The sequence below is a fragment of the Prosopis cineraria genome, unplaced genomic scaffold, assembly GCF_029017545.1.
Source record: "Prosopis cineraria cultivar Desert tree isolate PC_DT_omini unplaced genomic scaffold, ASM2901754v1 PC10, whole genome shotgun sequence".
NCBI lineage: Eukaryota > Viridiplantae > Streptophyta > Magnoliopsida > Fabales > Fabaceae > Prosopis > Prosopis cineraria.
Window position 1 is genome coordinate 22,640,594 of NW_026555341.1, and position 16,288 is coordinate 22,656,881.

Consider the following 16,288-nt stretch of genomic DNA (forward strand, 5'->3'; position numbering starts at 1 on the left):
CTCGTCCTCGAGTAAACAAGTAATAAAACAACTAGATGGACTAATTATTCATCTACTAAGCATGCATGAAAATATCCCTCACTAGTTGCTCCAAATATATGTTAAAGAGGATAGCAGTGAAATATAAAGGAATGCCCAATTCACAAATTAAGATCATGCTTTCCAACAATTTAGAAATGTGTGTGTGTGAGACCAGAGAACGATTTTCCTGCAAATATCAAGTCAAAATGTAACAACTTAATATGCATAGAAACAAGCTCAATATCAAGACTTCATATGCCTAAACTCTTCTTCTCTCTCCACTAAAAGATCACTTCACATAATTCAAAATCAATGGGACTTTGTAAGCTTGTAGCGTGGCCAAAGGTTTTGGGCTTATTGAAATGAAAGGATAAATGGAATTCAAAGAACTTGAGATAAATGACAATGAGAAGCCAACCATTCCATTCTTGCTAGCCAAATACTTTCCCTCAAACTTATCCCAAATACCATTCCTTTCCTACTCCAAATTTATTGATATTGAAACTCTCTTTTTTTTTTCATTGCAATTTTTTTTTTCATGTATATTTCTATATATTTTTTTTTTTCTTTTTTTTTGAGGAGCACAATTAGTAGAATTTCAAACTTCATTTCCATTCCTCACACCCAAATTTACAATAACAACACCTCCTTGAACAACTAAAACAAACAAACTTCCCTACTAGCACACAAAAATTTTTTTATCACTTATCTCAAGAGTAAGGTAGTTCATGGTTTTTTTCAAATTATAGAGGCTAGGGTCTAATGAAGGTTTCAAAAAGAAAATACATAAGATTTTCAATTCCAGGCTCAAAAGGGGTTCAAGTGGAAATGATGCAATAGGTGGGCTTGAAAGGCTCAAACGCAATTGAAAGAATGCCCAAATCATATTTTAATATCATGCAAAGTGATTAAAATGCCTCAAGAGATTCCAAATAGATAGGTTCTAGAGTTTCTCAATTGAGAGAGAAAATGCACATAAACTTGCCACATAATTTCCTAATAGAGGCATTCAAATCATTGTCTGGTTCAAAAGTGCAAAACAACATTATTAGAAAGCAAGCCTTAACCCTGCAAATCAAGCATGCCAAATATTTATCACAACTTCCTATAAAACATACAGTTTAAGCGACATTCTATCATTGGATCACACATTCTATTCAACAAATAATTTCTCAATCTAGCTCAAATTTTAAAAGAGAGGAACAATAAATAGCTAAGTTTCAAAATTGAAGTTCATGTCAAATCAACCAAAATAATACCCTCCCTCACCCCCAAACTTAAATGAATAGTGTCCGCACTGTCAAAAGGGTAAAATGAGGGCTCTTTCTCATGCAACTTAACAACCAAAAAGAAGGTGCATGAGAGGCACAAAAATCTAGAAACCTGTAACAGTATAATTGAGATATATCCACAGGCAATCCAAAATATATAACTAACTACACCAGCATGTACACAAGTTATCATAGAGTAATTAGTTGCAAGAGATTAGTCAAGGTATCACATATTAGCTCCAAAAAGATCAAAGTTAGCCCTGCACAAAAGATAACAGAAGATTATGGCTAACCATATTTACCCAAAAAAACTAATCAACAGCTAATTAGAATTAAAAACAGAAATAAAAGGCAGTAAAGTAAGGAAGGGTGAAGCTAGTCAGCGTGAGTGTCTGAGTCTTGGCCAACATCAGTATTGGCCGCCTCTTCTTCTTCCTCGCAAGTCCATTTGAAATCTCTGGTGCAAGAATAGCTCAATGTGGTGGAGCTTGAAGTCAATCCGATCCAGCTGGCGCTGGAGGCCCTCATGCATGTTCTGGATGAGTGCTATGAGGTTGCTCAGTGTAGGCTCAACATAAGGTGGATCAATATGCCTCCTACCATCCGCAGCTTGATTTCCTCTTGGTCCCTCAGCACATCGAATTTCTCTATAATTGAACTTGGGCAAAGGAGGGATATGAGATCCTTCGGATAAGTAGGAACCTTCTTCTCTAAGCATACTTGAGTAATCAAGTGTGGGAACCCAAATGGCTGCTTGCGATATCTGCTTCTAGGCAACTTTCGCATATACTCAAACATGATTTTTGGAAAGTCAACAGGTTGCCTCATTATCAAGGTATATAACAGGGCAGCTTGATCAATCACATCGCTCATATGGGTCACTGGGATCACATTAGATGCCAAGAAGTGCCACCAAATACGAGTTGTCCTGTTCAGATTACAGCGTAGAATACTCTTGGGATTGCCATGGGTGTCATGTTGCCAAATATTTTTGTCAGGAAGGCATAGCACTCGGACTACATCATCAAATAGCAATTGAGTTCTATCATTCTTGTAGACAGTATATTGGCACTCTTCTATGGGAGAAAGGTGTTACACCTTTCGAAATGTGTCCTCAGTGATTTTTACCCATTTGCCCCGTACCTTACATCGCAAGGTATCCTTGCAAGCAGCGTAGGCATAGAAAGCTTCCACAAGTGGCTGAGAGGCATGGCTCTGTTCACGGATGAGGCTAGTGGCATGATACACATCATGCAAATCATTGTAGAATTGCTCAGACCATCTCAAAGGAAAGGTCTTTCTTGAACTATTTTTCTCTCCTTCAAATTTTGCTCAAAATAGTCTTGAATCGCAGCAGTGGCAAATCGGGTTTTATCCCATCCCGATCCCTTAGAACTTTCACCAACCTCAATGACCTTGGCTTTTTTAGAAAGAGGGACACTTTTCTTACCCATGGCCTGCAAGAAAGCACTCAATGAAATACCAATGAGCAACAGCCAGTATAAGGAAGAACAAAGGTTCAAACTTAAAGCAAACATGATTAAATGAAGCTAGCACAAAAGGGCACTTTACATAACATGTTTAAACAAGGTCTAGCTTCTACATAACAGATTTGAACTAAGGATTTAAAACATGAAGAGCAAAGCCAAGTCCAGAATCAAGAAGCATGACAGTGAGTGTTGAACACAAGTCACAATCATAAGCTCAAGTTTCATAATGAGAGCATTCAACCAAAGAAAAATAGCTCATTCATGCTTACCAAATTCAACTTGTACAAGTATGCCAACATATCACTCTTTTTATCCTTCTAAGTAAGCCAAAAATGGAATTGTCAATACATAAATAGCCAATCACACCCACAAAACTTTGAGAGAAAAAAAAATGCCAGGAATAGAGCTTAAAATTCAATGCAGTACACTTGCTTACTATCCAAATTTAGAACCAAATAGCAACATGATTGCATAATTCTTGTCAATTTGAATCACAGCTCTTACAAAAGATGCTCAATCAAGTTGAATCCTCCAATAGCCATTTTACAATAGGTTTAATTCAACTAGGAAAAATATCCAGCAAGGCAATATCAATCCTATCCCCTTCAAAAATTTAACTAGCCACAATAACATGTCCAGACTCAAAAACTAACAATAGTATCTTCCCTTGAGTATTCAAAATACAGGATTTAAGCCTTAAGCTCACGGGTCAAAGTTTAAGCAGCACAGGCAGATAAAAGGCAACAACGACAATGGCAAAATGACAGTGCAAAGAATCCTCAAAAGAACATTGCATTCTTGCAAACTCACCCCACATTTGCATTTAGTTCGATCAGCAATCAAAGGAAAATAATGGTTTGACATTTCTACATCCTTATCAGATCAAAATAGCCCAATCAAAGTGGAGAGGTAGAGAAGAAAAAAGAAAGACAAAAAAGAAAAAAAAATCAATAGATTCAGAACCTGTGAGCAAGCAGAGAGACGATAGCTCAACCACTTGAGGATGACACACGACAACGAATGGACAACGAGAAGAGCAGTGGCTATTGGTGAGTGGTTTGAAATGAAAATGGTGGATGAAATCGATTGACAGCAACGAATCAAGAGGAGCTAAGATATGAGGGTAAAGGAGAGACCGAGGGAGATCGACTAAGGGAGTGCTGGAGATGAGAGGAAGAAATAATGAAGGTGGGTTTAAGAGAGGACTATGGCGGAGACAGGGGCTGTGGTTTAAGCTTGTGGAGGAGAAATAGAGACAAATGGCAAAGAGACACCCTCAAGCTTCCACGAATAACTATGGCGGAAAGGGAGCTACAGTAGCAGACGGGCATGAACAGTGTAGCTCCAATGAAAATGGCTGTGAAACGAGATGCTTCTGAGCTAAGATTGAAGCTTGAAGAAGAAACACTCCATGATTTGAACGAAAATGATGACTAGTAAAGGAAGGAAACAGCAGTTTACGGTGAGGATGAAGACATCTGGTTTGAACAAAAATGGCAGGGAACGAGGAAATGAAAGAGAAGAAATGGGGTACGACGTGGGCTAGAGAAGAGAATCGAAGAGGGATCAAGAGAAACAGGAAGCGGTCTGGCAAGGGATACCGTGGATGCTGGCAGTGAAGAGCAGGGGAACGACGGTGACTGGAAATGAAGGGAATGATAGAACTGGACAGAAATGTGAGAGCGTGAAGAGCAGGACCAAATCGGATAGGGAAATCAAAGAATAAAGCCCGTGAGGTTAGCTGAGTATTCTTTTTTTTTTAGGACCAGCTACAGGCGCTGGAATGGAAAAGAGAGGGAGAATATATTTTTTTTTTATAAGAGAGCTGCAGAACTGGAAGGATAAGAAGAAGAAGGAAAAAAAATTCAAAACAGGTCCAGAGGAGATGAAAGTCGTGACTTTGGATTTAAGACTGAAATGAAAGTCACGACTTTGACCTTCTCTGGAATCTCAAAGTCGTGAGCTCAAAGTCATGACTTGTGTCAGAACTTTCTTGACAGTAAAATTCTGCAGCACTCTGTTTTCAAAAATCTGATTTATTCACCCCTTAAAATCTCTTCCAAGCACTCAATTTACTCCAAAATCAATCTCTAACCATCATTCATCAACCATACACAATTTCCTTCAATTTAAATGCAATCAACCCCCAAAAAGAATCATTTTTCATGAGAATCAAACCACAAAAAATTGCATTTACTTCAATAAGCTCAAAATGATTACCAAGACAAGTTTATAAGCATAAAAACAACTTAAATAGCTTGACTTCCCTGAAATTTTCCTTCCTTTTGTGCTCTTTTGTTCTTTAGGCACATTTCTTGCTTCTCCAAAGGCTTATACTTCCTCATATCTTCTTGTTAACCTACAAAAGAGACAAGATCACACATAACTTCACCAAAACAACTAAACTACAAAAGAAAAATCAAAAGATAAGGTTTAGAGCTTGGGTTGCCTCCCAAGTAGCGCTTGTTTTATAGTCATTCAGCCTGACTCTTCTCTCCTTCAAGAGGCTCAGATAAGGGCAAGGTAATTGCTTCACGATCTACCTCACCACCCCAGTAATGCTTCACTCGTTGTCCATTGACTTTAAATCTTTCTCCTTCACTGCTCTCTAGCTCAATAGCACCATGAGGGAATGCTTGGACCACATTGAACGGTCCCGACCATCTAGACTTGAGTTTGCCAGGAAATAATCTCAATCTAGAGTTATAAAGAGTACTTTTTGGCCTGGCTCAAATGCTTTGCATAAAATTTTCTTGTCATGCCATCTCTTTGTCTTCTCCTTGTATTGCCTAGCATTCTCATAGGCATTTAACCGAAATTCATCAAGTTCATTTAGTTGGAGAAGTCTCTTTTCACCCACGGCTTTAAAATCAAAGTTGAGCTTTTGGACAGCCCAATAAGCACCATGTTCTAGCTCTACGGGTAGATGACATGCTTTCCCAAAAACTAACCGGTATGGAGACATGCCGATAGGAGTTTTGTAAGCCGTTCGATAAGCCCACAATGCATCATCAAGTTTGGTGGACCAATCTTTTCTTGCCACTCCTACCGTCTTCTCAAGTATCTTCTTGATTTCCCGATTAGAGATTTCAGCTTGCCCGTTAGTTTGAGGATGGTAAGCAAGTGCAACCTTATGCTTGACACCATATTTCTTCAAGAGAGATTGAAATTGGTTGTTGCAAAAATGAGTACCACCATCACTCACAATGGCTCTTGGTGCTCCAAAACGGGTGAAAATATGCTTCTTCAAGAACTTGAGCACCACTTTAGCATCATTAGTGGGAAATGCCGCCGCTTCGACCCATTTTGAGACATAGTCTACAGCCACAAGGATATATTGATTGTTGAAAGACATGGGAAATGGTCCCATGAAGTCTATGCCCCACACGTCAAACAGTTCTACTTCAAGCATGTTGTTGAGTGGCATTTCATTCCTTCTAGAGATATTACCCATCCTTTGGCACCTATCACACTTTAAAACAAAGTCATATGCATCCTTGAATAAAGAGGGCCAATAGAAACCACTTTGCAAGATTTTAGATGCTGTCTTGTCACCCCCGAAGTGGCCTCCATAGTCAGAAGAATGGCAACATCTTAGAATTTCTTGTTGCTCACACTCAGGAACACACTTTCTGATCATTTGATTAGCACATTGGCGAAACAGATAGGGTTCTTCCCAAAAATACAACTTAGCATCATGGAGAAACTTCTTCTTTTGATGAAACTTCAAATCAAAGGGCAAGATGCCACAAACAAGATAGTTGACAATGTCCGCATACCACGGTGTTTGAATATTGTCAACCTTAAAGAGTTGCTCATCAGGAAAAGCTTCATCAATAACAACATTACATTTAAGTTGAGTATCAGTACTCAACCTAGAAAGATGGTCCGCCACTTGATTCTCAGTACCCTTCCTATCAATAATCTCCAAGTCAAATTCTTGTAGAAGTAGTACCCATCGAATTAACCTTGCTTTAGACTCCTTCTTGCTGAATAGGTACTTCAAAGCTGAATGGTCAGTGTAAACTGTCACCTTAGTACCCACAAGATATGATCTAAACTTGGTAAAAGCAAACACCACTGCAAGAAGCTCTTTTTCAGTTGTGGTGTAGTTTTCTTGAGCATCATCAAGTGTTTTGCTAGCATAGTAAATTGGGTGAAGTACTTTTTCTTTCTTTTGGCCAAGCATAGCACCCACAGCAAAGTCACTAGCATCACACATCACAATGAAAGGCAAACTCCAATCAGGAGCCATCATGATAGGCGCAGACACAAGTCTTTTCTTCAACTCTTCAAATGCTTTCAAGCATGAATCATCAAATTTAAATTCAGCATCTTTCTCAAGAAGAGTGCAAAGAGGCTTGACTATTTTGAAGAAGTCTTTAATGAAGCGGCGATAAAATCCCGCATGACCAAGAAAACTCCTCACACCCTTAACATTAGTAGGTGGAGGAAGTTGCTCAATCACCGAAATTTTGGCTCTATCTACCTCCAAGCCATTTTTGGAGACTCTATGGCCAAGAACTATGCCCTCCTTAACCATGAAGTGGCATTTTTCCCAATTCAAGACCAAGTTGGTCTCTTCACATCTTTTCAACACATTGGCCAAGTTGATCAAACATTCCTCATATGAATCCCTAAAAACCGTGAAGTCATCCATGAAGACTTCCATAGTTTGCTCAATCATATCAGAGAAAATTGCCATCATACACCTTTGAAAAGTGGCCGGTGCATTGCATAACCCAAAAGGCATGCGCTTGAAAGCAAAAGTTCCATAAGGACAAGTAAATGTCGTTTTTTCTTGATCCTCTGGAGCTATGGCAATTTGGTTATAGCCTAAATACCCATCAAGGAAGCAAAAGAATTCCCTTCCAGCTAATTTGTCAAGCATTTGGTCGATAAAGGGAAGAGGAAAGTGATCTTTCCTAGTGGCCGCATTTAGCTTCCGGTAATCCATGCATACTCTCCACCCAGTGACAGTGCGAGTAGGAATTAGCTCATTGTGGGTGTTAGCCACTACAGTCATGCCTCCCTTTTTTGGAACGCATTGAACTGGACTCACCCAAGAGCTATCAGAAATAGGATAGACAATGCCCGCCTCAAGCCATTTTAAGATCTCCTTTTTCACAACTTCTTTCATAATAGGATTCAACCTTCTTTGATGTTCCACAGAAGTTTTATGATTGTCTTCAAGGAAAATCTTATGCATGCAAATTGAAGGGCTAATACCCTTTATGTCGGCAATAGTCCACCCAATAGCTCTCTTGTGAGCTTTCAAGACTTCCACAAGTTGCTCTTCTTGTTGTTCATTTAAGTCCGCAGCAATAATCACTGACAAAGTATTGTTGGCTTCTAAATAGACATACCGAAGATGAGAAGGTAATGTCTTCAACTCAAGATATGGTGGCTCTTCAATAGAGGATTTCAAAGATGGTCTACCAAGAGAAGATAAGTCTAGAGATTCAAATTGGACACGGTTTCTAGGATAAACTGGTGATGCATTCATGATAGCCATACACTCTTCTCCATCTTGAGTCTTTAATTGAGCTCCTAGTAACAAGGCTTCTAAAAAATCATTAGGAATTGCCTTATTGAATTCTTCTTGTGCAACTTGATCAAGCATATCAACAAAGAAGCATTGCTCAAGATCTTTGGGAGATTTCATCAACTTGTGCATGTTAAAAGTGACTTGCTCATCATCCACCCTCATAGTAAGCTCACCTTTTTCAACATCAATCAAGGTTCTAGCAGTTGCCAAGAATGGTCTTCCTAAGATAATAGGAATATCACGATCCACCTCACAATCAAGGACAATGAAATCAACCGGAAAAATGAATTTATCCACTTTTACAAGAACATCTTCAATAACACCACGTGGATAAGCCAAGCTTCTATCCGCTAATTGCAAAGTCACGGTTGTTGGTCTAGCTTCACCCAACTCCAATTTATTGAAAATAGAGAGAGGCATAAGATTGATACTAGCTCCAAGATCACATAATACCTTACCCAAAAATTTATTCCCAATATGACACGGAATTGAGAAGCTACCGGGATCCTTCAACTTTTGAGGTAGTTGCTTAATGATATCCATACAACTCTTTGTTAGAGCAACCGTCTCAAACTCATTGAACCTTCTCTTTTTAGAGAGCACATCTTTCATGAATTTAGCATATTTGGGCATTTGCTCCAAAGCTTCCACAAAAGGAATGTTGATATGCAATTGCTTGAACATATCAAGAAACTTTTTGAATTGGCCATCTTCTTGTTGCTTCCTAAGCCTTTGAGGAAAAGGTGGTGGAGGCATATATTTTGGCTTGGCCTCTAGTTGCTTTTTCTCATCACCAACCTTTTTGGCTTGATCTTCAATCTTTTTCTCTTCTTGGTCATTCTTCGAGTTATCACACTCTTCAACCATAATTTCTTCATTAATCACTTCATTATCAACAATCACCTTAGTAGTATCACTACTCACACCACTTGCACTTGGCATAAGAACTTCGGGTAATTGCATCCCACTTCTCAAAGTGATGGCTTTACACTCCTCCTTACCATCCCTTTTAGGATTTGGAATGGTGTCACTAGGGAGATTACTTCTTGACATAGCATTCATTTGTGAAGCTAATTGCCCCATTTACACTTCGAGGTTCTTGATTGCGGTATCATGAAGAGTAAGAGTTGCCTTAGTTTCAACTCTTGCAGACTCTTGATTACTCAAGATTTGTGCTAGCATCTTTTCCATTCTAGACTCCTCTTCTTTAACTGGCATTGGCTTTGGTGGAGCTTGAAAACTCGGAGGATGAAGTGGCTTGACATTAGAGGATGAAGGTTGATTTGAAGAATTCCCTTGACTCCATGAAAAATTAGGATGATTCCTCCATCCTGAGTTGTATGTTTGAGAGTAAGGGTTGTTGTGAGGGTTTTGAAACTTGCCCATATAGTTGACAGACTCAGTGGTCATATAAAGAGGACATTGATCGGGCGTGTGCATATCATTGCATTGATTGCACACAATTGGAATGGCTTGGACAGCATGCACATTATGAGAATTTCCCCTTTGCATTTGAGATTCCAACACATCAAAACGCTTGTTCATTGCATTCAAGATGGATACAATCTGGGAAGAGGAATCATCTTTAGCACTAGTCACCATTGATGTATTCCTTCTATCCGTGTTTTGAGTGTTATTCGCAGACAATTGGTCTAAGAGGCGAAAAACTTCATTGACAGGCACATTCCGATATCCCCCATTTGTGATAGAATCAACCATGGCCTTCGAAGATGGATTCAGACGATTACAGAAAATTTGAATCACTACCCATTTGTTCACTCCATGATTAGGGCATTTCTTCATCAACATCTTGTATCTCTCCCAAGCTGCATAGAGATGTTCCTCTGGATATTGCTTAAAGCTAAGAAACTCATCTCTTGCTTCCACTGTTTTATCATCAGAGAAGAATCAAGCTCTAAACTTGTTCTCAAGATCCTCCCATGAACCAATAGAACCTTCGGGAAGATTGTTGAACCATTCTTTAGCCTTGTCTTGTAGAGAAATTGGAAATAATCGCAAGCGCAAGACATCTTTAGGCACCCCATTTTGTCTGAAAGAATCACATACTTCCACAAAAGACATCAAGTGCTTGTTAGCATCTTCATTGAATAAACCATGAAACACACCATTCATTTAAAGCATTGTGATCATGGCGGGCTTGATCTCAAAAGTATGTGCTTGAAACTCCGGCATTCGAATACAAGATTGAGTACCCCTCAGATTCCGGTTAGCAAAGTCATTGACTGAGGCGGTGTCATACTGGTCTTCTGCCATGTTTCCCGATTCAGGAGTTCTTTCAGAATTAGGAGACTCGGTTTCTTCAAAGATTGTCAATCCTTCAAGTATCACTTCCAATCCTTCTGGGCCTATGACTTGCATATGCCAAATGGGTACCTGAAGAAGAAACAACCCAAGAAGTATTAAACTAAAACAAAAACACTGAACAAAGACAAAATAAAAATCTAGAACTAATATCTACAAAGCTCAAGCGAAATCTAATATTACTAGTCTAAGGTTGACCACAATATTTTCAAAAGCAATTCCCCGGCAACGGCGCCAAAAACTTGTTGCTCACCGCAAGTGCACGGGTCGTAGCAAGTAATATAATGAAAGTAAAGTATCGTTCCCTTAAGGATTTGTTCAAAAACAATGATCAAGCAAAAGACTAAATAAATTCGATCAAGTTGAGCTACAAAAAGTTAGGTGAAAATGATGTTGCTTATAAAGCTAATACTAGAAAATAAAGAAAAGTGAGTGATTCACAAACTTCCAACACAATTTAGGACCTAGGATTATTTATCCCCCTTGCATTTCATAACACCAAAATTACCTCCTCTCATAAATGCTTTTAATGAAAATAAGTGCTAACCTAGGGTTCTAAAAATACTTGGACAAGCTCTCTCAAGTCATGAACAAGTGTTTAGTTAAATTAATTGCCCAATCTCTTGTTACAATTAATAAAACTCAATTTTAAACACCAACCCTAATGTGGCTATGCAAGGCTAGCAAGTATATCTCTATCTTACTAGCAAAACCATCCATTCAACATGCAAATATCAAGTTCTTACACAATTTTACCCAAGTTCTACACTCAACCTAGCCCTCTCAAGCATCAATTAAGTGAACCCAACATCTAAATGGTGGCCAATCAAGTAGAAGCATTAAGGAAAGAGTAAAATAAACACATATATATCATTAATCACAAAAAGAGAGGAGAAATATGGTGTTAATCCATACAAGGGTTCTAAATAATCCTAGAACAAAGGGTTTAGCTACTCATAATCATCCACAAGCTACAAATATACAAAATAAGTGGACCCATTTCAGATTACAAGAGAGGAAAGGGAAGAGGAATAGAAAAACCGAAGAAAATGAGCTCCAAATGTCTTCAAAGCTTCAATCTCTTGATCCCAACTCTTCCAATGCCCAAACCCTAGCACAACCAAGCTCCAAAGGTGTCTAAAAGTCTGAAGAATGCATTCTGGGTCGAGCTCTCAGCTTATATGTACCTAGCCAACCAATTTCTGATAAATGAAACGCAGCGTTTTTCTGACAGCGGCGAAAGTCGCGAACGAAAGTCACGACTTTGGGACGACTTTGGCAGTTTTACACTGTTTTTACAGCTAACGAAAATTATTCATTTTGCTCTTGATTTCTTCATCCAAAAGCCTTCCAAAAACATCCACAACGCTCCAGAAATGCTTTTAATCAAAACTTCAATCAAAATAACATGAAATTAGGCTAAAAATATCAAATTAAAGCCAAGAACACAAGCCGAAAACAAAATGCACATTTTCCTAATTTGGGCAATAAAAACATATACAATTGAATCAAAATGGATTAGAATCTAAGAAAAATGTGATGAAATAACATGAACTTCTAGAGGTTAACAGGATCCTAATGTTTTCAACAATTTTTAACTCAAGAATTAGAAGTAATTAGTGATATTTGTAGTGGAGCATATGGTAATGACAGTGAAGGCATTACATATTGTGTGTACTAGGTTAGTGAGTTTTTGTTGTGAACCCGAGGATAGGGCTAAAATACTTGTGCAAATAGGAACACATATATTTTTGAGAAATATGAATGAAACGGTTAATTTTGTACAACTTTTCCTCCCCCTCTGTGTTTTGTGAAATTTGGGGTTGAGTGGTGATTTTGTGAAATAAGTGTTTTTGGTTGTGTGTGGTTGTTGCATGAGTCCGCAAGAGTCCATTGAGTATGATCAGAGGGTTGGTGTAGGCTATTGCATGTGAGGTTGAGTTGAGACACCCCATTTGAGAAATTTTGTGAAAATGTGTCAAAATAGGTTTTAGTATCCAACTTTTGATAGAAAATAAAGTTGAGTGTGAAACTGATGCTATTAGTTAGAGCTAGGAGAAAGCTTCGTACAGACACCAAAACCATCTCAATCAGGCGTCGGATGGAGATTTGGGACGTGTCAAAAGTTCACACCCTATTCTATCAAATACAGTACTGATCTATCAAATTTCATGCAATGTGTTGCGGCACATGGTGCCTTATGCCGCAGCGCATGGCACAGAAAAGACATGTCGCAGTGCACGAGCCGTAAGCCACGACGCGTGTCATTTTCTACATAGAAATGGTTTTTGAGTTCTAACACTCATTTTTTGGGTCCCAATTGATTTCTAAGCTTTCGCTTTGTTTTTAAAAATTCTAACTTGGAGTCCTTAAATTTATGTATGGGATTTGAAATGGCAAATTAGGATTCCTTTGAAATAATTTTTGTGAAATTCTCTTTAACACCTCAGATAATTATAAGATTGGAGTTAATTTATGATTTAACCTCAGGGAGGTTACAATGAACTTCTTTTCTAAAATCCAAGTGAATGTGCCTATTTTAGATTTGATTAAAAACATTTCTAAATATGCAAAATTTCTTAAGGAGTGTTGTACAAATAAGAGGAAATTTAAACCTAATGCTAGAATACAATTTCCATCCTCTATTAGTGCTATTATGAAGCCCCAATTTCTCATAAAGTGTGAGGATCCCAGATCTTTCACTATCCCTTGCCAAATTGGACCTTTAAAGTTTTCTCATGCATTGATTGATTTAGGGTAGCAATAAATGTGATGCCATCTTCCATTTATGCTTCATTAAAAATTATTTGTTTGCATGCCACTAACATGATTTGTCAATTGGCTAATAGAAGTGTTAGGAGACCTCAAGGAATTGTTGAGAATTTGATTGTAAGTGTCAAAAATCTTTTATTTCCAGTTGAATTTTATGTTTTTTAATATGGCTAGCAAGGGAAATGGTGAGGATATACTTTTCTTGGGAAGGGTATTCATGAGAATTGCAAGGACTCTTATAGATATGGACAAGGGGACATTGGTGTTAAAGTGTGGTGATGAGTATTTGTTTTAGCATTTATGAAGCAATGAAACACCCGTATGAGGACTATTCTTTGCTAGGAATTAATACTATTGATAGCATTATTGATGACTTAGTAGATGAACATGCTTTATCTTTGCCTCTTTTATGTGATACTTGGTCATCTACTGTTGTAGCTAGCATGGTTTGTTCTTGTAAGGATGATATTTTATGTGTTAATTGTGAAAGAATTGCTTATAAATTGCTTGATAAAGATTCTCCTTTAGAATTGTCTTTTGTGGATAATTGTGATTTGTTTTCTTTGATTTCTATATTTGATTATGGGATAGGTATTTCTCTTTATTTTGTAGATTCCAAAGGTGTGGGCAACCACTCTTGTCTTGATGTTCTTAAGATTCTCAAGCAAAAGAATGGAAGCCTATCCAAAACAACAATAGAGGCTTCATAAACTATTAGGACAAGTGAGAACTTTTATAAAAGCAAAGAGAGGGCATGTAGATACTTAAAGAGATGGATGAAGAAGATTGTTCAAATCTAGAAAAATTTTTTAGCTTCATTACTTCATTAGGAATTCAGCCAAAGCAAGCTTAAAAAGGAGGAAAAGGGCAAAGCAAGGATACACAATGGATTGGAGTTTAAAGAGCTAGTGCTATCAAGTGTGGAGCCTCTAAGCTTGGAATTGAAGCCATTGCCATCCAATTTGAAGTATGCATACTTGAAAGAGGGAGAAAAGCTTTCAGTAGTAATTTCTAATTCTCTTTCATGTGATGAAGAATATGCATTATTCGATGTCGTTAGGAAAAATATTCTTGCCATTGGTTGGACATTGTGGGACATTTCGGGCATTGGTCCACTTATGCATACTTATAGGATTTTACTTGATGATCATGCAAAACCCATTAGGCAACCACAAAGGAGATTGAACCTATTGATTCTTGATGCAGTAAAGAAAGAGGTAGTAAAACTCCTTAGTGCCAGCATTATTTACCCCATTAGTGATAGTGAGTGGATCTCACATACTTAAGTGGTTCCTAAAAAGGGTGGGATCATAGTTGTGAAAAATAAGAAGGGGGAATTAGTGCCTACTAGAGTGCCAAATGCATGAAGCTTAATGATGCCATTAGGAAAGACCATTTCCCTTTGCCATTCATAGATCAAATGCTTAAGAGACTTGCTTGCAAGTCTTACTATTATTTTCTAGATGGCTTTAGTGACTATTTTCAACTGCCTATTGATCCTATTAACTAAGAGAAAATTACTTTCACTTTCTCTTTTGGGATATTTGCATATAAAAGGATTCCTTTTGGTTTATGTAATGCCTCAGGGACATTTCAAAGGTGCATGATGAGCATTTTTAGTGATTTCATTGAACATTGCGTGGAAGTTTTCATAAATGACTTCATAGTTTATGGAGATTCATTTTCATCTTGTCTTGCATCTTTGGATAAAGTGTTGAGTAGGTGCATTGAGAAAAAGCTTGTCCTTAATTTTGAAAAGTGTCACTTTATGGTTGAAAAGGGCATAGTTTTAGGTCATCTCATTTCATTTAAAGGCATTGAGGCTGATAAGGCAAAGATTGAGGTCATTACTTCTCTTCCTTATCCAACTTGCATTAAAGATTTGAGATCATTCTAGGTCATGTAGAATTTTATAGGAGATTCATAAAAGGCTTTTCACAAATTGCATTGCCCATCATAAAGCTTTTACAAAAGGATACTTCATTTGAGTTTAGTCAAGATTGTAAGGATGTATTTGATTGCTTGAAAAACATGCTTGTCACACCTCCTATCTTGCAAGCTCCTAATTGGTCATTTCATTTTGAATTATCTTGTGATGCTTCTAACTTTGCTATAGGTGCTATGCTTAAACAAAAGGATGGTAAGCTCTCACATGTTATAGCATATGCATCTAAGACACTTGATAGCACACAAGTTAATTACACAACAACCAAAAAGGAGCTACTGGCCATTGCCTTTGTGCATGATAAATTTAGATCTTATTTGATTTGTTCTAAGTGAATTATTTATAGTGATCATTCCGGCATCTAGTACTTGATGAAGAAGGTTGAGAGCAAGCCAAGGTTGATTAAATGGGTGATTCTTATGCAAGAATTCAACTTGGAAATTTAGGATAGAAGTGGTTCTACTAATGTGGTAGCTGACCATTTGTTAAGGCTTCCACATCTTGAGGATTCATTAGTAACTTTTAACCTCAACTCTTCTATTGTTGATTCTTTTAGGGATGATGTGCTTTGTGCTATCTCGATTAAACCACTTTGGTATGCTTGAATGGCTATTTATCTTGACACTACTACAAAAGTGACTTTTTACAGCAGCTAAAAATGACTTTTTACAGCAGTTAAGTAGGCGATTTTGTTACATAGGATGTAAAAAGTCTAACTTTCTACATCAGTTATACAACCACTGTAAAAAATACATATTCTACATCAGCTAACCAAAACTGATATAGAAAATAGATCAATGATTAAAAAATTTAAAACTGAAGCACTTTCTATAGTGGTTGGAACACAATCGCTGTAGAAAGTCCACTTTATAAACTTTCTACAGTGGTGATGTTCCAACCACTGTAGAAAGTTTGATAT

The 16,288-nt window shown here is 37.6% G+C and overlaps 1 protein-coding gene and 1 non-coding gene across 2 annotated transcripts in view; one reads left to right on the plus strand and one right to left on the minus strand.

The window, feature by feature from the left end:
* LOC129322497 (uncharacterized) overlaps nucleotides 1-3,646 on the minus strand; it is a 10,620-nt gene extending 6,974 nt beyond the window's left edge. Inside the window, 4 exon segments of the mRNA XM_054968808.1 lie at nucleotides 1,893-2,308; nucleotides 2,441-2,507; nucleotides 2,600-2,749; nucleotides 3,593-3,646. Coding sequence (XP_054824783.1) covers nucleotides 1,893-2,308; nucleotides 2,441-2,507; nucleotides 2,600-2,749; nucleotides 3,593-3,646 — 687 coding nt within the window.
* A 6,461-nt stretch (nucleotides 3,647-10,107) lies between these two features.
* LOC129284685 (small nucleolar RNA R71) lies at nucleotides 10,108-10,213 on the plus strand. Its single transcript, XR_008586929.1, has one exon. It is a non-coding gene; the product is annotated as a small nucleolar RNA R71 (small nucleolar RNA).
* The last annotated feature ends 6,075 nt before the right edge of the window (nucleotides 10,214-16,288 follow it).